The sequence below is a fragment of the Capra hircus genome, chromosome 23 (assembly GCF_001704415.2).
Source record: "Capra hircus breed San Clemente chromosome 23, ASM170441v1, whole genome shotgun sequence".
In the NCBI taxonomy this organism is placed as follows: domain Eukaryota; kingdom Metazoa; phylum Chordata; class Mammalia; order Artiodactyla; family Bovidae; genus Capra; species Capra hircus.
The window spans coordinates 40893347-40914295 of NC_030830.1; the positions used below are offsets into that span (position 1 = coordinate 40893347).

The 20949-nt window shown below is 58.5% G+C and overlaps 1 protein-coding gene across 1 annotated transcript in view; it reads right to left on the minus strand.

Annotated features, from left to right (window-relative positions):
* Positions 1-20949, minus strand: part of ITPR3 (inositol 1,4,5-trisphosphate receptor type 3) — a 68009-nt gene that overhangs the window by 18109 nt on the left and 28951 nt on the right. The window contains exons 5-29 of the mRNA XM_018038897.1: positions 20518-20676; positions 20233-20331; positions 19349-19432; positions 18636-18782; positions 18344-18439; positions 17776-17826; positions 17448-17590; positions 16474-16573; positions 16235-16395; positions 15483-15624; positions 13792-13953; positions 11421-11593; positions 10797-10916; positions 10232-10414; positions 9303-9554; positions 9069-9213; positions 8499-8619; positions 7668-7867; positions 5231-5360; positions 4657-4714; positions 3330-3495; positions 1928-2092; positions 1779-1853; positions 1266-1391; positions 71-193 (exon numbers count right to left, since the gene is read on the minus strand). Coding sequence (XP_017894386.1) covers positions 71-193; positions 1266-1391; positions 1779-1853; positions 1928-2092; positions 3330-3495; positions 4657-4714; positions 5231-5360; positions 7668-7867; positions 8499-8619; positions 9069-9213; positions 9303-9554; positions 10232-10414; positions 10797-10916; positions 11421-11593; positions 13792-13953; positions 15483-15624; positions 16235-16395; positions 16474-16573; positions 17448-17590; positions 17776-17826; positions 18344-18439; positions 18636-18782; positions 19349-19432; positions 20233-20331; positions 20518-20676 — 3381 coding nt within the window. The remainder of the gene's footprint in view (positions 1-70; positions 194-1265; positions 1392-1778; positions 1854-1927; positions 2093-3329; positions 3496-4656; positions 4715-5230; positions 5361-7667; positions 7868-8498; positions 8620-9068; positions 9214-9302; positions 9555-10231; positions 10415-10796; positions 10917-11420; positions 11594-13791; positions 13954-15482; positions 15625-16234; positions 16396-16473; positions 16574-17447; positions 17591-17775; positions 17827-18343; positions 18440-18635; positions 18783-19348; positions 19433-20232; positions 20332-20517; positions 20677-20949) is intronic.

The window sequence follows — 20949 nt, forward strand, 5'->3', positions numbered from 1 at the left end:
GGCGGGGCGGCCGTCAGAGGGGGGCGTCTGGTGCTCGCCCCCCGCCCGCCACCTGACCCCGTGCCCTCACCCCCGGCGTGAGGAAGAGGTGCAGGTGCTTGTGCAGCAGGGCCTGGTTGCCGGGGTTCCCCGCGCAGAACTTCTGCAGGAACTGGTGGGTGTAGCGCAGGATCTCCATCATCTTGGCGTCGCCCTGGATGTGGAGAGCAGGGGAGAGGGTGCCCAGGCCAGGCCCGGTGTGGAGGTGGGTCAGGGCTCAGCACTGGGACCCCAAAGTGGCCAGGTTCAAGGTGGGTCAGGAGACAGAGATGTGGGAGGAACTGAGGGTCAGAGCCTGAGATGAGGATGGAGTCGGTGAGCAAGGCTAAGGGGTCAGGTCAGGTGAACACTGAGGGGGTGTCAGAGCCTTAAACCTGGGGGCGGATCAAGATCACCATGAGTCATAGGAAGGGGTCTATGGTTGAGATGAAGCTATGTTTGGAGTCAGGGGCCAGGGTGGGCTTGGGGACAACCAGGGTAAGGCTAGGGTGAAAACTCAAAGTCGGGGGTCAAGGAAAGGCTGGGGTCAATGTTGGTCAGGGTAATGAAGCTGAAGGTCAAAGGTTAAATGAAGCTGAGGGTGGGTTTCCCTGGGGACTCAGTGGTAAGGAATCCACCTGCCCATGTAGGAGACACGGGCTGGATCCCTGATCAGGAAGATAACCACCTGCCAAGGAGCAACCCAGCCCGTGCTCCCCAACTGCTGAGCCTGTACCCTGCCGCCCGGAAGCTGCAGCCACTGACAGCCAGCGCTGTAGCTCCTGAAGTCAGAGTGCCCTGCAGCCCGCGCTCCTCAACTAGAGGAGCCGCCGCAACAAGAAGGCCGAGCAGCACTACCAGCGGGCAGCCCCCACTCACGGCAGCCAGAGAAAAGCCACGTAGCAGTGGAGACCCAGCACAGCCAAATTAAAAAAAAAAAAAATTTTTAATGAAGCTGGAGTATGAGGATTAGCGCAGAGAGCGAAATAGAAGCTAGGGTCAAGGTCATGAACCAGGGTGAGGCGGGAGTCAATTCAAGGTCCAAGTGGATCAAGATGAAGGGTGGAAGGTCGAAGGTCAAGAATACTAAGATTGGATTCAAGGGTCTCGGTATGTGGGGCAGGCCAAAGTAAAAGGTCAGGGTGAGGCAGGTCAGGTCGGCATCAGGGGTCAGTGTGTGGTTTGGGTTGGGTGTGGGTTCAGGGTGCAGCTGCCCTGGGGAGTCAGAGGTCAGAGGTCGGGCTCACCTTGTCATAGGGGATCTGCAGCAGGTCCAGCATGACCTTGTGGGCGTCCATGTTCTTGAGCAGCCGCTGCTGTTTCTTCCTCATCTGCTCCCCCACGCCACACATCTTGTTCAGCCGCTCCAGGATCTGCGGGGTGGGGGGAGGGTGAACCCGGAGCCCCTGCCCACTTCCTCAGGCTTCCCCAGGGCCAACCGCAGCGGAGCCGCAGCTCCCACGGGGCCAGGAAGAGGGAAGGGGGCCGCAGCCACTGAACCCGATCGACACAAGGCCGCGAGCACGGAAAAGCCGATTCCACTCGCACAAGTCAACAGAACAACTTGACTGTGAAGTGGAATTTCACTGAACTCCTTCAGCTTTAAGATAATTCCATCTGGACCTTGGCAGGGATGTGTCTAACACTCGGGGAATGCTGGAGGATTTCCTGCAAGCCAGCTGGAGTTGAGGCAGGAGAGGCGGCATGGGGCCTCCGGGGCAGGGGGCCCGCAGACCCACCCCCAGAACACAGCCACTCACGCCCTTGACGATCTGGTAGTTCTCGCTGCTCTTCTCCCCAGGCGGGTGCAGAAAGCCCTCCTCGTCTGTGGGCCGCTGGGGGAACGGGGGAGCAGGGTCAGCCAGGCCCGGCCTCCCAGGGCCCCGCCCTGGCCCCACACCCCACACACCTGCTTCTTGTCTTTAGCGGGGCCGGCCTCCCCCTCCTCGCCCTTGCTGGTGCCCTTCTTGTCCACCCACAGCTCTGACTTCTCCACCATGGTCCGCAGTCGGTCCAGCTCAGACTTGATCACCTTGTAGTTCTCCACGTCCTGGGCCGAGATCAGCAGCTGCACCTGAAGGTCAACCGCAAGCGTGCCTGGTGAGATGGGCACTCCCAAGTCCATGACCTCATAGAGACACCCAGCACCTGCCCTGTCCAGGCCTCTCCTCTCCACCCCTGCTCCTCTCCACCGAGCCAGATCCGACTTGGTGTTTATGGCTCTGCTCTAAGTCCACCGCCTCCAGGAAGCTTTCCCTGATTGGCCGCAGACTTCCCTGCATCCCTGGTCATGAGCTATCTCATCACCTGGCTTCCGTTACTCAGTGGCTCATGTCACATGCTGCTGTGGCCTGTCACCTGTTCACACAGAACAGAACAGGGCAGAGCAAAGCATACTGACATCACCAAGTGCTGGGACCTGAACCCTGACTCCATCACCACCTCACTTGCTCTGGGTCCATGGGTAAGGGAGGAAAGCTCCCCTGGGCCTCAATTTCCCCCATCTGTAAAGCAGGAATGAGAGTCAAAATCCCGCTGTCAGGCTGCTTGGAGAATTCCACGAATGCAGACCCAGTGCTCAGCGCCTGGGGCCTAGCACACCTGTTAAACACCAGTGCCCTCTCACTGGGAGCTGTCAAGACTGCGTGACATCACAGAGACAAAGCCAATCCCCTTGGTAAGAGGTGACTTTGTGCCAGGCATGATGCGAAATAGCAAAGGTGCCCATGGTAGAGTTCGCAAACTAGAATGTGCTGTTTGCCTCATAAGACATGACATCAGGCCTGGAGTCAGGCTGAGAGGAGATCAAAGTTGTCAAGACTCAAGGCGGTGTTACCTGCAAGGAGCTCAGCAAGGCCAGACCCCGGGGATGTATCTTAAGCTGCCCCATCCTCGTTTCCCCCACCCAGCGCTCAGTGTGTGGCCAGGGCCGGGTGACCCTCTGGCCCCCAGGAAGACTTCTCAGGCCTTCCTCCCCAAGGGCTGGGTGCTCCATCGGGGGAGGGGGGAGCACCTCTGCACCTCCCCGAGGGCTGAGTGCTCCATCGGGGGAGGAGGGAGCACCTCCCCAAGGGCTGGGTGCTCCATTGGGGGAGGGGGGTGCACCTCCCGAGGGCTGGGTGCTCCTTCGGGGGAGGAGGGAGCACCTCCCCAAGGGCTGGGTGCTCCAACAGGGGAGGGGGGAGCACCTCCCCAAGGGCTGGGTGCTCCATCGGGGAAGGGGGGAGCACCTCCCCGAGGCCTGGATGCTCCATGGCGGAGGGAACACCTCCCTGAGGGCTGGATGCTCCATCGGGGGGAGGGGGGCACACCTGCTTGAAGGTGTGCATGACCTCCTGGCGCTGGCTGAAGTGCTTGAAGAGCAGCTGCAGGGCCCCTGAGACCAGCGGGGCGTAGTCATGCATGGTGAGGTGGATGAGCACGCGCAGCAGCATGCGGCCGCCCTCGTCATCCACCTCCAGCATGCTGCTGGTCTTCCTGCGGGGAGGGGAGGGTGTGACGGTCAGGGGATACGCAGGCTCCCCGCCACCTGCCAGATAGCCAGGGCACCGTGTCCTCCTGCTGACTTTGCAAACAGCCACCACCATGAGCACCTCCGGGATCGCCGTGTCCCCTGAGGGCCACACGATGCCCTGTGGGGATGCAGCTAAGCCCAGGACTCTCACGGGAGACCCACAGACCCCCCCCCCAAAGGATTCACGGAAAGAGGCTCAGACCACAAACAGAGGTGAGGGGAAAGCTGATCTTTCTTTTCACCAACCTCTCACCAAAATGTAGTGTTTCCTTTGGCGAGAAAAATGAGCAGTACCTGTGACTCTGTCACCAATAAAAAAATCACAGATGCTTTCCTATCACTTCAGAGTTGTTACAAAAATTGCAAAATATTTACATTCATCACGACCTCAAAGGAATGGTACTAATTACACCTCCGGTGCGGATTGTTATTTCACGTGTTAATAAAGAAGCACGTATATAACTGTCACTTCAAATTTGTTTTCTCCAATATTTTGATAACTGCATCCCAATGCCACTGATTTCCTCTGTAATAATAATCCTATGTGCACTGCATTCTGAATTTTAAAATGCTACTCCAGGAACTCCCTGGCGGCCCAGTGGTTAGGACTCCGTGCTGTCACTGCCGAGGGCCTGAGTTCAATCACTGGTGGCAGAACTAAGATCTTGTAAGCTGTGCAGCGCGCCAGAAATTTAAAAAAATAAAAACTCCATCCTGGGAAGGGAGCCAAAGGCTTCACCAGACGCCAAGGGTACGGCACAGAAATAGTTAAGAGCCCCCAGCTCCTGGAGTGACGCCCACCCCCTTGAAGAGCAGCCTGGCCTCCCTGCTGTGGACACAGGGAGGCACCTCCGGCTACCTGGCCCAGCTCCTGACAAATAGACAGGCACCACTGCCCTGAGTGCAGGCGGGGGATGGCCAGAATGACACTGGGGCCCAAGGAGCCCCGGCATCCCTGGGTTTAGGCAGGCAAGGGAAAGTCAGAGCACAAAGCCGGGGGACCTCTACCCCAAGGCCTGGCAAGGGTCTGCAGGAAGATTAACCAAGGAGTGAAGGGTCTCCAGCCTGTATCCTCATCACCCACCCAACCCCACCCATACCGCCCGCCTCACCCCCAGCCTCACCCCACTCCAAACATGGCCTCCGCCTGCTCCCCAATGCGGTCCAGGTTCATGTTGGCGGCTGCAGGGAGTAAGAGGGGGCAGATGGAGGCTGGAGGCTGTCCGCATGCAGGACAATGGGGAGCACGGGGAGAGGGAGCAGGGTGACGCCAAGACCTCCCGTGCCTCCACACTGGCCGGGCGGCCGCCCGCCGCTCTGCCTGCCTCTCCTGGGGGTGGAGGCGGAACCGCCCAGGGCAGGGACCTGTGGGGCAGCCCACAGACCTGCAGGCGTGAGCGGGATCCTGGCTGGGGGAGCAGGCCTGGCTCAGCCTCTCACTGATGATGGTCGTGGGCAAGCCCCTGCCTCCCGTGGGCCCCAGTTTCCCCATTTAGGAACTGGAGGGGATGACCCCTGCCCTGCTCCCTCTCTGGGACGGTAAGTGGGACAACGGGGAGGAAGGGCCCTTGCAGCCTGGGAAACGAGGGCAGGGTAGGGGCGCTGGCCAGAGGTGGCCCCAGACCGCAGCCCCTCGTGGTGCATCAAGTCACGCAGCCTCGGCCGGAAGCTGGGGTGAAGGGAGGGGCGGGGGCTCACTGGTGGAGTCGAAGGCAGGGGCCGTGCCATCAGCCCCGCTGTCCTGCATGGGAAACACCTCCACAAACTCCTTCTTGAAGACAGACAGCAGGTAGGAGATGCGGTAATCCAGGCGGACGTTGAGGATGAACTGGAGAAGGGGGGAGGATGGGGTGAGGACAGGTCTGAGACCAAGCTCGTGGCAGGAGTGAGGGGCCACCCCGGACAAGCCCTGGCGCTGGGGAGGCCCCGCACGGAAGCACGGGACTCCGTGGGCCATCACAACCAGGGCAGCGAGACCCCTCTCCCCTGGGAATGCAAGCCGGCGCAGGCGCATGGAGGACTGTCTGGAGGGTCCTCAGAAAGCTACAAAGAGAGCTGCCATACGGTACAGCAATCGCACTCCTGGGGATGCACCCGGACACAACTGCAATTCAGAAAGACGCAGGCGCCTCTGTGTTCACAGCGGCACTATTCACAGCAGCCAAGACAAGGAGGCAACCTGAAGGCCGATCAACAGAGGGATGGATAAAGAAGGTGGGGGTGTGTGTGTCTGTGTGTGTGTGTGTGTCTGTGTGTGTGTGTGTCTGTGTGTGTGTGTCTGTGTGTGTGTGTGTCTGTGTCTGTATGTGTATCTGCGTCTGTGTGTGTGTCTGTGTGTCTGTGTGTGTGTGTCTGTGTGTCTGTGTGTGTGATGGAGTACTGAAGTGAAATCGCTCAGTCGTGTCCGACTCTTTGCGACCCCATGGACAGTAGCCTGCACCAGGCTCCTCCGTCCATGGGATTTTCTAGGCAAGAGTACTGGAGTGGGTTGCCATTTCCTTCTCCAGGGAATCTTCCTGACCCAGGGATCGAACCCAGGTCTCCCACACTGATAGACAGAGGCTTTACTGTCTGAGCCACCAGGGGACTGACTCAGCCATAAAAAAGAATGAAACGATGCCATTTGCAGCAACATGGATGGATGTAGATAGAGATTATCATAATAAATGAAGAAACTCAAGCAAACAAATACTGTATAATACCACTTAACTGTGGAAACTAAAAAACACAAAGGAACCTACCTATGAGACAGAAACAGTCTCACAGACGGAACAGACTTGCGGTTGCCAGGGGGAGGGGAAGTGGGGGAGGGAGGGAGTGGCAGTTTGGGGTTGCACATTATATTATATGTAATATAATACTGTGTTATATAATACATATTACATGTATATTATACATTACATTATATGTAATATAATTACATGTAACAATACATGATGAGCTATAATAGACGCAGATAATATATTATATACGTATATAATATATGGCAAACTGTTATGCGTAGAACGGACGAACACCAAGGTCCTACCGTACTGCATAGGGAACTACATTTACTGTCTTGTGATAAGCCATAGTAGAAAAATATATAAAAATGTATATATGCACATATAACGGAATGATTTTGCTGCACAGCAGAAATTAATAACATTATAAATCAACTATACTTCACTAAAACATAAATAAAGACTCCTCCTCCCAGGGAGGTCCAGGGCGCCAGTCCCCGGCTCCTGCCCCACGGGTGGGGGTGGTACCTCCTCTCAGAACAAGGCAGACACCCCCATCCCGGCCCACTCAGGCACTCCTTCCCAGGCTGGACGTGGACAGGGATAGGAAGGACGCTCCCCAGATCCAGAGGACTGCGGTCCTCCCACCCCACTGTGTCAGACAGACCCTGGGCTTCCCAGGAGCCAAGGAATGTCGGGGAGCAGGGGAGGCCACTGCAGGGTGGGCTGATGACACAAGTTTCAGGCTCCTCTGCTGCCTCTGTCCTCCGTGTCAAGGGGCACAGAGCCTCAGGCCATGCCCAGGACTCAGATCTGATAGCCCCCAGCCCCCGAAACGAGTCAGAGGCCCCCTTTTCTGACTCTCCTAAGCAGACCCTGCCCAGACGGGGTCCCCAGGAAGGGCACATCACCCTTCCCACCCCCTGGTGGCAGCACAGCAAAAGAAAGGTCCCCAAGTGCTGCTGGGGGCCTCAGACCAAGAAGAAGGCTGACTGTGTCCACCCCACCAGGAAATGGGCTCTCAAACCTCTAGCTCTGCCTCAAAGTCTGTGTGACTGCAGGAAAGCTCTTTCCCCACTTCCCTTTCCTCGTCTGTATGACGAGGGGACACAGCCCGACCTCGGTGCATACCAGGACCACCGGGAGGGCCTCTCACCACATAGACTGCGGGCCCCGCCTCCGGCATCTCTCTGCCATAAACCTCGGGCAGGGCCCAAGAACCTGCATTTCTAAGTCCCCAGGTGAGGCTGATGCTGCCAGCCAGCGGACCACACTTTGAGAATCACTGGGCTAAACGGCTCCCAGCACAAGATGCTGTGCTCTGAGGGGCTCACCTCACCAACCCACCCAGACCTGCTCCCCGCTCCCTGGCCTCTTCCCAACACGCCCCACCACACTCCTGGCCCCGCCACCTGCAGTATTTCCAGGATCTTCAGCTTGGTCTCCATCACCACAATGTCCTCATTCTCCTCGAACTTGCTCCTGTCCAGCGGCTCAGGGGCCCCGGCGCCAGCAGGCAAGCTGGGGCCACCAAAGACAGACTGCTTGCGGTTCAGCACCATGGTGGACATCATGTGCCCCACGCCCTGGATGGACCGCCGCACATTCTTGCCTGTGGGGCGGGGAGCAGGAAGGGGGTCACGGCGGGTGCATGACAGGGGCACCTGGTCTACCTCTGTCTCCATCATCTGCAGGGCAAAGCCACCCTAAGGCAGGGGCAGGGGTAACCTAGGAAGACTTCCTGGAGGAGGTGAGCTATCCCAAATCTGCGAAAAGGAAGGAGGGCTGAGCAAAGGTGAATCGTGTGGGGAGATCAGTGAGAATCCTCCGGTGGAAAATCACAAGAGCTCTTACAGAGCACAAGAGATCAAGGGACAATGTGTGGGCTCAGTCTCCATGCACTTTTTGTTTAGATGAGTTTATGCCCCCCTGACAGCAAGGCTGTGTCTCCTCTCAGATGGCTGTTCCTGGATAACAGGGTGCGTCTCCCCATCTGACCCGGAGCTCCCCAGGCAGGGCCTCATTATCTCCCTCAAGACCAGGATGTTGGAAGGCAACTCGCCCAGACCCCACAGCGCTTGCTCAGAGGAGGGGTCTCTCTGGTCCAGCCAAGGCTGGAGGAGACAGGGAGCCAAGACGCCCCCTGGCAGCAGAGCCAGGAGGCAGGATGCCCAGGAAGGTGAATGGGAGAGGGCTTCCGTTGCTCAGGGGTGGCCGCTGAGCGCAGGGGAGCGAGGCCTCACCGCCTGGGTCTTCGTAGGCCTGCACGCAGTCGATGATGCCCAGCAGAGTGCGCGTGAGCCGCAGCAGCTCGCTGAAGCTGTAGAAGCCGAAGTAGATGAGGTTGTGCGCCAGGCTGACCACCTGCGGAGATGGGGCGGGACCGAGGCCCGCGCGTGAGCCCAAAGCAGTGATGGGTGGGACCTCGCGAGGGGCGTGGTCTCCTGGGGGCGGGGCCTGTCAGGGCTAGGTGACACGGAGCCGAGGGTTCCAGATCAGCGCCGCCTGACCCCAGAGAGTTACCGAAGACGACCTGCCTGCAGAGGAGGTTACTTTGGGGAGGACAGGGCAGAAATGCAGGAAGCAGGGGCTAGGGGCTCCTGCCTGCGACCCGGCCCTGCGCTGATGGGGTGCGTGGACCAGGAGGCGGCAGCCCTCTCCAGGGAGTCAGGACAGAAGCCTCCCTCCTGGGGAGTCCCAGCGATCTACACGGTCTCCCCGCCCTGACAGGGACGCTGAGGGAAGGCATGTTAAGGATCGCATCGCCCACCCCAGGGGGGACCACGCCAGCATCCCGCCGAGCCCCAGCCCACCTCAAAGGTGAGCTTGTTCTTCTCCTCGTTGGCGAAGGGCACGGCCTCGCTGACCACATTGTTGAGGTAGTCCTCCACGAACTCCATGGTGCTGGCAAACTTGTTCTTTTTGTCGTCTCGGGAGGCGTTGAGGTTGGAATCGTAGCTGGAGGAGGTGGAGGTGGCCAGGCATGAGGGTCCCTGGGGTCCGCCCACTCCAGCCGGGCCCTGCCCGCCCTCCTCCACCCAGCTCACTCCTTGATGGTGATGGCCGTGGGGATCTCGGTCCAGAGGCGGGCGAACTTGACGGGCGTCACCAGCTCCTGGGGGTCGCGGTCCACGTGCACGTGGAGCATCAGGTGGCAGAAGGAGGCGCGCAGATCAAAGGGCAGCATCTCGTCCGCCATGCACAGGAAGATGAGGTCGACGCCCAGCTGCTGGGAGATCTCGTCGATGGCCAGGTACTGCCGGTCCAGGCACATGCGGGCGAAGAGCTTCAGCTGGTACCTGCAGGGCAAGGAGGACGGTGAGGACGTGGCAAGTGGGCTCTCAAGGGCTTCTAGCACACGCCTGGGCCTGCTGAAGACCGGTGCGTGCTGCGCGCGTGGTACCCAGTTGGCACTAATGGTAAAGAACCCATTTGCCAATGCAAGAGTTATAAGGGGACGAGGGTTCAATCCCTGGGTCGGGAAAACCCCCTGGAGAAGGCCATGGCAACGCACTCCAGTACTCTTGCCTGGAGAATCCCATGGTCAGAGGGGCCTCATGGGCTATAGGCTATAGGGTCACAGAGTCAGACACGCCTGAAAGTGACTTAGCACACATGCACACCTGTCCCCCTAACTTTACAATGTGGGTAATGACAGGCCCTGCCTCTCAGGGTTGTTGTGAGGCTGAACTGAGTGATCGGGTGAAGTGTTCTGACCAGTGCTGGGGACACAGTGAGCATCTGATGAGTGTTACCTAGTGTTCTTATTTTTAAAATATGGATGTTGGGAAAGGGGTGTGGGTCTCTTTCAGGCCACTGTGCCGAGCCTGTCCTCAGGCCAACAAGTGCTCCTCGGGCCGCCCAGTCACACTGATTTGGCCTCGCAGGTGGAGGAGGCGGCAGGAGCACCCACAGAAGCCACTGGGGCTCCTCCAGGGCAGGGCCCGACCGAGCCGGCTGGGGGGACCCCGGGCACCTGTAATAGCTGAGCACGTTCTCGTCGTGGGCGTTGCCGGCCCGCGCCTCCTGAGCCAGCTGCCGGACGCTCTTCTCGTGGTGCTCATTGTTCTTGTCGGTCCACGTGAGCCACACTTCCTCTTCTGAGTACTCGATGCTCAGGTACTCGTGGGACTGCGCCATCTCCTTCACGGGCCGAAGCCTGTGGACGCGCAGCACCATCGATCGGAGTGGGGCCCGGAGCCCTCCCGCTCAAGCACCGCAGCCACACCGGCCTCCCCTCCCAGAGCTGGGCTGAGGGCCGGCCAGCTCCCAGGCGGCCTCCCCTGCGGGAACGACCTCCAGCTCAGGACCCCAGACAGACCACGAGCCTTGGCTCCCTCTCCTCTGTGGCCCCGCCCTCCCCCACACCATGCCAGGCACTGAGCTGGGCACACAGCAGGCTCTGGGTTATCTGCAGAGAGCAGGGCGCCTGTTCCAGCCTGAAGCCGACCAGTGCCCCAGCTCTAAGGCGGCCGGGGAGCCGGGCAGGGGGAGCCCTGGGAAGACTGAATTGCGGGCAGGAGATGGTGCAGCCAGCTCACTCGGTCTGGATGAGAATGTCGCTGTTCTTGGGGTCCAGCACACACTTGCAGATGAGCTCCTGGGTGACGGGGATGGCGATGTGATTGGACACACACAGGTCAGACAGGTAGTCCAGGAACCTGGGGTGACAGCAGGGAGGGGCTCAGAGGCGGGGCTCCCTCCGCCTCCCCCCCTGGCAGCACCAGCTCCCCAGCGCCTCCAGTTTACTGCTCCTCCTGCCTTCCCAGAGCTCAGAGCTGGGGCTGTGGACTCCCCCGGGAGAGGGACAGCCCACGGGCATCACCCTGGGGCTAACTGCTGAGGGGCAGAAAAAAGGACGCCCAAGGGAGGAGCGATATTCAAAATATTTAACTGCTTCACTGCGGGCACTGACTCGCCTGCTGGAGAAGGTTCTGGGGGCCTCCTGCTGTACCGGAGTCAACATTCTTACTGTTAAACTGGGCCAAATTTGGGAGGGGACTCAGTGAGGGGCTGGGGGGACCAGGGCCTCAGAGAGGGGGCAGTTTACCAACAAGTGCAAAAGGATTTATGTCAAGATTTAACAGCCAGTGTCAGCGGCTCCCTTCCCCAGGCAGTGCTGGGAGCAGGGAGGGGTGGTGGGCTGGGACGGCGAGGGGGCCCACCTGGGCTCCCGGTTCTTCCGCACCAGGCTGACAAAGGTCTCCACCTCTGTTTTGGTGATGTGCTTCTCCAGGAGCTTGCGGTTGTTGTGCAGCAGGGCGGTGATGGTGTCTTCAGCCAGGATGTCATAGCCAATCTGGGACTGCATCATCCCGAACTGCTTGGCGATGTGCTCCTAGGGACAGCCAGGCTAAGCGTCACAGGGAGCCCGCTCTGCTCCAGGACGCTGCCTCCCGGGCCCCCAGGCCCTAGGAAGCTAAGGGGTCCAGGAGAGGACACCAGCCCCAGGCCGAGGGTGGGTTCATGTACCATAGATATTTAGCTCCCATCTAGCTCCGTGCCAGAGTGAAACCCCCACAATGGAGGGACCCTGTTGGTTAGCAGACCAGCTACATGACTGGTGCGGCCCGGTGAAAATGAGATAGTAGACTCTTCCCAGAAATAAACCCACACACCTATGGTCAATTAATATTCAACAGAGGAGGCAGAATATACAAGAGAAAGCCTCTTCAGCAAGTGCCATTGGGAAAGCTGGACAGCCGTATGTAAATCAATGACCTTAGAACACACCATCTCACCAAAAATAAGCTTAAAATGGCTTAAAAACTTTAAGATACAACACCATAAAATTCCTAGAAGAGATCACAGGCAAAACATTCTCTGACAAACTGTACCAGTGTTTTCTTAAGTCAGTCTCCAAAGGCAATAAAAATAAAAACAAAAATAAACAAATGGGACCTAATCAAACTTACAAACTTTTGCACAGCAAAGGAAATCATAAGCAAAATGAAAAGACAACCTACAGAATGGGAGAAAATATTTGTAAACGATGTGCCTGACAAGGGCTTAACTTCCAAAATATACAAATAGCTTACACAACTCAACAACAAAAAACGAACCCAATCAAAAGATGGACAGACCTACCTAAACAGACAACTCCCTAAAGAAATACAAATGACCAACAGGCACATGAAAAGGTGCCCAATATCACTAATCATTAGAGAAACGCAAATCAAAACTATTAATACAATGAGGTGCCTCCTCACACCAGTCAGAATGGCCATCATTAAAAAGTCTACAAACAACAGATGCTGGAGAGGGTATGGGAGAAAGGGGACTCTGCCACATTGTAAGTGGGAATGTAGTTGGTGCAGCCACTATGGAAAATAGCACAGAAGTTCTTCGGAAAACTAAAACAGAATTACCATATGATCCAAGAATCCTACTCCTGAGCACATATTCGGACAAAACTAGAACTAAAAAAGATACATTCACCCCTGTGTTCACAGCAGCACTATTCACAACAGCCAAGACACGCTGCCGCCACCGCCGCCAAGTCGCTTCAGTCGTGTCCGACTCTGTGCGACCCCACAGACAGCAGCCCACCAGGCTCCCCCGTCCCTGGGATTCTCCAGGCAAGAACACCGGAGTGGGCTGCCACTGCCTCCTCCAAACCCAGGGATCAGACCCACGTGTCCTGCAATGGCAGGCAGGTTCTTTACCACTGAGCCACCAGGGAAGCCCCACCGTGGAATACTACTCGGCCATTAAAAAAATAATAATAATAACACCATTTAGAGCAACACGAATGCAACTAGAAAGTATCATACTAAGGGAAATTAAGAGGAGGAAGACAAACACCATATGATATTACTTATATGTGGAATCTAAGCTATGACACAAATGAACTCATCCATGAAACAAACAGGCTCACAGAGAACAGGCTGCTGGGGGCCGGGGGAGGGCAGGGGCTGGCGGAGGGAGGGCGGGATGCTGGGGTTAGCGGGTGTGAGCTTGCGTACATAGAATGCATTAACAGTAAGATCCTAATGGACAGCACAGAGAACTCCGTTCAATATCCTGTGACAAAGCATAGTAGAAAAGAATAGTTTAAAAAGGAACATAGCTATAACTGAAACACAGATGTATGACAGTAATTAAAAACATTATAAATCAACTATACTTCAGTGAATTCAACTAGAGGTAATTTTTTTTTTTTTTTTAAGAAAAGAAATAGCAGGATTCTTATTCAAACATTAAGAATCTCAAGACAGCCATCGTGGAACATTAAACCCAGTGTGAGGTCCCTCAAAGGACAGAGCCAGGCTGTGTGCCGTGAGGACCGGCCTGCAGTCCGATCCCCTTGAGACAGCGCCTGGCATGGCGGGGTGCGCCTTGGGGAGCACGGCGGGGTGCGCCTTGGGGAGCACGTGTGGGGTGCGCCTTGGGGAGCACGGCGGGGTGCGCCTTGGGGAGCACGGCAGGGTGAAGGAGAGCGGGAGCACGTGTGGGGTGCACCTTGGGGAGCACGGCGGGGTGAAGGAGAGCGGGAGCCGGCCGGCGGGCAGGGGCAGCCGGCCGGGCGGCGCCCACCTGGTTCTTGCGGTAGTCCTCCTGCGAATGGCGCAGCACGCGGTAGCACAGGCGAAACATGTGCTGGTAGGGCGCGTTCTTCTGGTCCGACAGCTCCTCCAGCCGCACCAGCGGGCCCTCGCCCCCCTTATCACGGAAGGGGGCCTTCAGAATGCCGAAGATCTGGAGAGCACGGAGAGTCAGGAAGACGCCCCACATCTGCCCGCAACCCTCATTACCCTCAGCCTCACGCTGACCCTGCCCAGAGGCCACCCTGACATTAACTCCCAGCTGGCTCTCCGCTGCACATGGCCCCAGCCCACCCCTCACCCGCTCCCCTCTCCTGGCTGGAGTCCTCAGGACACTGGCCTCAGCTGGCCCCTCCCCACCGCGAATCCTAGTCTCAACTCAGGTCCCAGGCCTGGCTCAGCCTCTGCGGGGAGAGCTGAGGGTGGCTGCAGCTCAGGGGTCTGAGGCTAAGGGAAAAGGCAGGCCAAAGCAGAGTGGCCAGAGCTTAAACGGGCAGATGCAGGCCTGCCCTATCCAAACACCAGTTTAACTCGGGGACTGGGTGTGGGTGAAGAACTGTGATAGAACAGCAAGCAAAGAGCCAGAATCACACGGGATGAGAAATCCTTAGTTGGATCCTGATTCCCCCCCAAAAAACGAGCTTTAAGCAGGCATTTGGGGAAAGGCCCAGAACGCTGGTCTGGATGGAGTGTGGTCGCTAGTTTCCTTAGGTGTGGTCAGGAGACTGCTTACAGAGAACGATGCTTTTTCCCTTAGGAGATGCAGACTGAAGCGTTTAGAGGTGAGGTGCACCCTCCTTTGAGATGCGTGGACACAGGGGCGATGTGGAGATGGAGTTATAGGAAGCCAGACTGGCAAAGTGGTAACGAGTGCGTGTTCACTGTACTCTTCTTTCAATACTTGCTCAACATTTGAAATTTTTCATAATGAAAATTTGGGGGAAAAAAATTGTTTAAAGCACAAGTTCTCACTCTGACATCTGCATGAAAATCCTAGCCCTACTGCTTCCAAGCTGTGGACTCGGTCAAGTGACTCCAACCTCTGCATGCCTCGAGGGTGAAATGAGGATAATAATTAATGAGACTTCCCCTGGGTCGGGAGGATTAAATGAGGTGACGGGCACTAAGGACGGAGCCTGGCACACGGCAACAGTGCAGGAAGTACTTATTTTAAGAGGTGATGAGACCAACCGCATCTCAGATTTTTAAAAAAATAAGAATAATTTTTAAAAAATGTTTAAAGAAGTGATGAGAAAACAGCAGGGAGATCACAGCTCAGCTGGAGAGGTGAAAAGGCAAGCTCATGTCAAAAAGGTGAGCTTTCCCTCATGGCTCGGCAATAAAAAATCCGTCTGCCAGTGGAGGAGACACGGGTTCGATCCTGATTTGGAAGATCCCACATGCCATGGGGCATCTAAGCCCGTGAGCCACAGCTACTGAGCCTATGCTCTAGACACCGGGAGCCACGTTGGCGGCAACTCGTACGCCCTGGAGCCCGTGCTCCGCACCAAGGGGAGCCACCCCAAGGAGAAGCCAGAGACAGCCCAGGCACAGCAACAAAGACCCAACACAGCCAAAAATAAAGAGAACACATATATATACTAAAAAAAAAAACAGAAGGTGTCCTGCTCGCTGGCCGCGGGCCCGCCCCGAGGCCCGCCCAGCCCAGGTGTGCGCGGCCACCTGTTTGAGGATGTTCTGCTCTCGCATCAGCTTCTGCCGCTCGCGGTTGGGCTTGGTGACCATGATGTCCAGCACATTCTGCCCATTGTTGGGGACATCACTGACGAAAAACACCAGGTCCTCCAGCAGCTGGATAACAAACCTTCACAAAGGGACACCAGGTGAGGAGTGTGAAGGGCTGACCCTGGGCACCCCGAGGACCCCCTCATGTGCCCCTGGGGGCAACCAGCCCTTCCCCACAGCCAGCCCTGCCGTCACAGCACACAGCCTGACACCTGCCTTCCACTTCTCTCCCAGCCTCACCCTGAGCTGCTCTCCACGTACACCCCTGCCCCCATCCACCCTGGATTCCAAAGTGCCCTCTAGACAGAGAATCCCAGGATACTCCGACCTGGACAAAAACCAGTAGGGCACATGTGGGGTGTCTGGTGTGAAGGGCTCTCTCTGCATTTCCATCCTGCCTGCCACTTACTAGCTGTGTGACCAGGGACAAGTCTCCAAACCTCTCTGCGCCTCCATCCCATCATGAGTGAAACAGGGGTAATGATGACTCCATCACAGAGCCGGTTCTTGGAGTATGTGAGCGGTGAGCCTGGGGCCCAAAGTCAGCCAGGGCCCGGCAGGGACTAGTCCCCACCTGTCACCCCGTCAGCCTGTCCGGCTTCTGCTTTGACACCTTCGTCCACGAGACACCGACCCCAGGAGGACAAAGGCTCTCGGGGAGCCCCTGGAACCCTGCCCCTGTGGCCCACCTGCGGTCATTCTGGCTGATGAAGCCCTCGTGCAGCTTCTCCACGGCGCTGGCCAGCATGGAGCTGGCGTCGTTGGCGAAGTCCAGGTCTCGGATCTCGGACACGGGAACCGACACGATGGCGAAGGCCTCCTTGTCCTCCTTGGTGGGGCAGGTGCCCAGCTGCAGGGACACAGGTCAGCAGGGCCTCCAGGGACCAACCCGGGCCCCAGCCCGGCCCCCAGTCCTCAGGGCCCACACCATGAGTCGGATGGGCCGCTCCTCCTCGACGTCGATGGGCACGTTGGTACTCTGAATCCACGTGTTGGTGCAGAGGTGCCGCAGGCGGACGTAAGAGTTCCTGCGGGAGGGTTGGGGCCGAGCACAGAGAGCGCGTCGCAGCACTTCCCGGCCATCTGCCAGCTCTAACCCCCGCGGCCCTGCATCTTCCTCCTGCCTCCACAGCCAGCGGCCGTGGGCCAGGGGTGCCTGTCCCCCGCCGTGAGGAGCCAGAGGAGAGAAACCCCAGGCCCTGCGCTAACTGCTGTGAGTTCCCAGGCCCTCACACCTCGCCCACTCTCCCCAGACCCACGCGTTCCGAGAGCCCAGGCGTGCATGCAAGCTCGGGACCCAAATTCATTTGGACAAATGAGGTTATTTACACTATTTATCCCGTTCAGTGTCAACATGCCCGCGTCTCACGTCAGAAATAGTCATGTCTTTCATTGTGAAACACAACTACCTTTCAGAAATGAAAAACAATCTGAACCTCCAAGTACATCTGGCCTCAAGATGCAGATAAGGGATTAGGTAATCCTCCCATCAGCCCTTTGATGGGTAACTCGATAATCCCACTACACAGGTGAGGATGTCGGGGCCAAGTGACCGAGTCAGCTGCCTGAGATCAATGTTAAAGCCTGACTGGCACCCAGGAAGCTTCCTGATGTTCCATCCTAAACTCTCCAGGTTGGAAGGCCTTAAAGGTTAGGGAGTCCATCCCCTGCACCCAGTGTGTCCTGAGCCCCAGGCCAACTGGCTGTAAAGAACACTGGAGAGAAGGCGGCACCCAGGGTGCAGGGCCCACGGCCCAGCACATGCCAAGTTCGGCGGTGCCTCAGATCTGGATCTCCAGAGGGATGGGTTATGGAAGGAAGGACAGAGGAGCAGGGGGTACTGGGGGTCCGGATACCAGCCCAGGCAACCCCCTCAACCCCAGGCCCACAGCGCCCACCCACCGGGGCACGAAGGAGTCGGTCTTCTGCAGCGTGGTGGGGTCCAGCTCGAAGAGGGAAGCGATGTCATTGCCGTGGGGCACAGCCACCAGGCGGTACTTGATCTTCTCCCCAACATTCCGGCGACCTGAGCGGCCCTGCACGCCCTGGGGGTGGGCACCCTGACTCAGGTAGGAGCTCTTCCCTCCTCTCGGGCCCCCCGAAACCACTCAGGATCCCACCCGAGAGGCCTTCTCCCTCCAGCCCGCTTCCCAGGGTCTCATGGCCTCCCCCACCCCGGAGCTGCGCACGCTCACCCTTCCCAGGCCCCCAAACCGTCCCCGGTCCTCACCGTGCCTGCTGCCTTGGGATCAGAGGCGTCACCCTTGTAACTGGGGTTCTCCTGCTCAGAGATTCAAGATGGGGAGCTATCCACATGATTCCCACTCCAAAACGACCCTGGGTTGGGGCAGGCAGCCCCTACCCTCCCAGGGGTGCCCAGCCCAGCCCCAGGACTCATGCCAGCCCTGGAGGACACACCCACAAGATCACTGCCCTCCCCAGACCCACAGTTGGATGGACGGACACACCCACACACACATACACATCCCGACACACACAAGCCGGTGCATCATGGACGAAGACAGATGTGCAGTGCTAAGTTCCACCAGGGCTGGGAGTCGAGCCCACCGCTGTAGCCCCAGGGCCTAGAACAGCTGCTAGCACAGAGCAAAGCATCATCACACCCGTGAGACTCATCATCACCCGAGCATGACTACAGATACCGGTTAGATAGATGAATAAGCACAAATAAACCAGGGTCCACAGACATGTGAGTCTGCGTGCAGGCACGTGCCAGGCACACATGCTCGTGCTTGCCAGGCTGGGGCTCCCAGGATGCCCTCTGCCTCCCCACCCACCTCAGCAGCCAGGTAGTTGCCGGTGGCCAGGTGCTTGAAGCGGTAGAGGCCGTTCCAGTGGCCAGCTCCTCCACGGCACGGGTCGTGGTGGACCACCTGGGTGGGGCAGGAAGAAACGCGTGGGGGGAACACTGCAGGCCCGGAGGGCTCTGAGAGGGTAGCTCTGCGATCCTCTCTGGCCTATTGGCTGCGGAGGGGCTCAGAGGAGACAGATGCTGTGTTTGCGTGTGTGGGGGGGTGACCTCCTACCCAGCAGGGGTGGGGAGCCCAGGGCCGGAAGCGGGGCTCTGACCTCCACCTCCCAGAGGGCGTTGGAGCTGGTGGCCGACGTGGCGGACTGGCGCAGCGTGGTGCGAAGGAACACCTGCAGCTTGCCCCTGTACTCGTCGCACGTCAGGAACTTCTCCTGCTCCGCGTGGAACAGCCGCACCACGTCTCCCTGCAGGCAGGCCGTGGGCTCAGGGTGGCCGGGGACCCTCCCGGCAGACGAGCCCCCCGTCTCAGACGCCTTCCAGAGCCAGCAGGCACATGGAGCCCCCGCCCACCCCCGCAGAGGGCGGCCACGGGCAGGGGAAACCCGGTGTGTCCAAGCGCCCGCCATGGCAGGCACAGGCCCTGACCGGGCAGCCTGGCATCCTTGCCGGAGAGGGCATGGGGCAGAGGGTAGGGGGCCTGGCTTGAACTGTGGAGAGGCGTGGGTGAGGGGAGAGAGCGCTCAGAGGATCTGCGCCCACGGCCCCTTCCCAGAAAACAAAGTGAGCTCAGCCAAGACTGGGAGCAGAAGGAGCAGGAGTTTCAAGCCCAGGGATGGAGAAGAGGCCAGCCGGGGTGGCTGGGGACGGCCCTGCGGGGCGGGGGGGCTGGGAGGGGTGTGAAGCCAGAGAAGAGGGTGCATGGGGCAGGGGCCGGACAGGGAGCAGAGCCGGGTGCCCGGCAGGTGGGTAGGGGGGCAGGGGGGCCGGGAGTGGGCGGGGCGGCAGGGGAAGGGGTGTTCCCAGTTCTTACCCCTTTCAGCACCTCCTCCAGGTGGTCTCGGAACTGCATGAACAGGTTGATCTTCCAGCTGGTATTGCAGTTCACAGAGTTGACCTGGGGAAGCACGCAGAGACCCATGAGGCTGGGCAGGCCCCCAGGCCCCCAGCCCCCCGGAGTAGGCGGGGCTTAAGGCCCAGAGCGGGTGAGGGGAGACCAGCCCAGCGCCCATTAATGAGCATAGGGAGGGGGTGTCTGCCCCCAACCAGGGCCCCCAGGCCCCAGCCCAGCTGCCCTGGGGTGGCCGCCCTGTGGGCTGGAGAATGTGGGCAGACGCTGGGAGACAGGAAGGGGGTCAGGGAGGCCCACCCAGGCCCTCCAGCAGTAGACAGGACCAGAGGGAGCAACCCTGTGGGGAGGGAATGTATAGACACTCCTCCACTGCAGCGTCAGCCCAACGAGACTACCAACTAGGGTCCCCGGACTCTTTAATCTACAGAAATTAATAAGAGGCCAGACAACCAGTTCAGACAAGGCTTTAGCAGGATTCATGCTGCAGCCGTAGGGAGCAAAAACAAGCCCCAGGTGCCCTGCTAGCTCGTCTTATAAAGGGTGAGAGTGGGGGTGGATCCATGGGCTGGGCCAGAGGCGTGGCTTAGGCGGCCTGCCGCCCCCTCACTGGTGCCCTGTGCAGCAATCACGCCCAGTACCTGGCTTTCGCTCCCAGTATCTCAGAAATAGCCGTTGGTTTTTGGCCTTTTTGCATCCTACTGTTTCTAACTGCCCCCACTGTGAATGCATGCTGTTACGCTTAATCTCATAGTTTCTTTGGATTTTGTTGCTCAAGAGACGTTTGGCCAGGTGCAGGCCCTCCTGCACCTACCTCAGCCCACCTCTCTCTCCCCTTCCCCACTCACCTCCTTGCAGCCGGCGTTGTCGCTGAGCTCGTAATTGCTGGCGTGCAGAGGCTGCCCGGCGTTGACGGGATTCAGGATCACCTTGTCCCCCACAACCACCTACGGGGACCAACGGAGCAGGGTGAGGGTGCAGAGGGCGGGGCCCCCAGGCTTCTCTCTGGTTACTCTGCTCCCTGAGAAACGGGCCTGGGTTCCTGCAGCCCCCCCGCCAAGGACCCTGCAGAATGTCCCCGGGAGCTGCGGCCTGTGCCCTCCAGCAGGTCCCTCCCCCTAGGCCATCCTCACGTTGTCCCCGTTGCTCCGCAGCTTCCAGAAGGGCTGGATGAAGAGCCAGGAGCCCTCGTTGCCCGTGGCGTCCAGCGTCACCCTCATGGCGTTCTTCTCCAGCAGGGCCGGCAGCCGCTTGTTGACGGTCAGGTACTTGTTACTCTTCATGTGCAGGAGCTGGGGGGCAGGGCGGGAGTGAGGTCACCCCAGGAGGCCGGCCCATCAGAGCAGGGGGTGCACAGGACCCTTGGACACACAAGACACAAACACGACCACACACACACTCACACCGCACCCAGTCTTGCACCCAGGTGATCACACAAAAAAGCACTGCTCTAGACAGCGTACTCATATTAGCTCCCGTAACCCTGTAACAGCTGGAGAAGAGTATTTACTATCGCTGGCCTGATCGTCAGATGGGGAAAAGAGAGGTCCAGGGAAGGGAAGCAA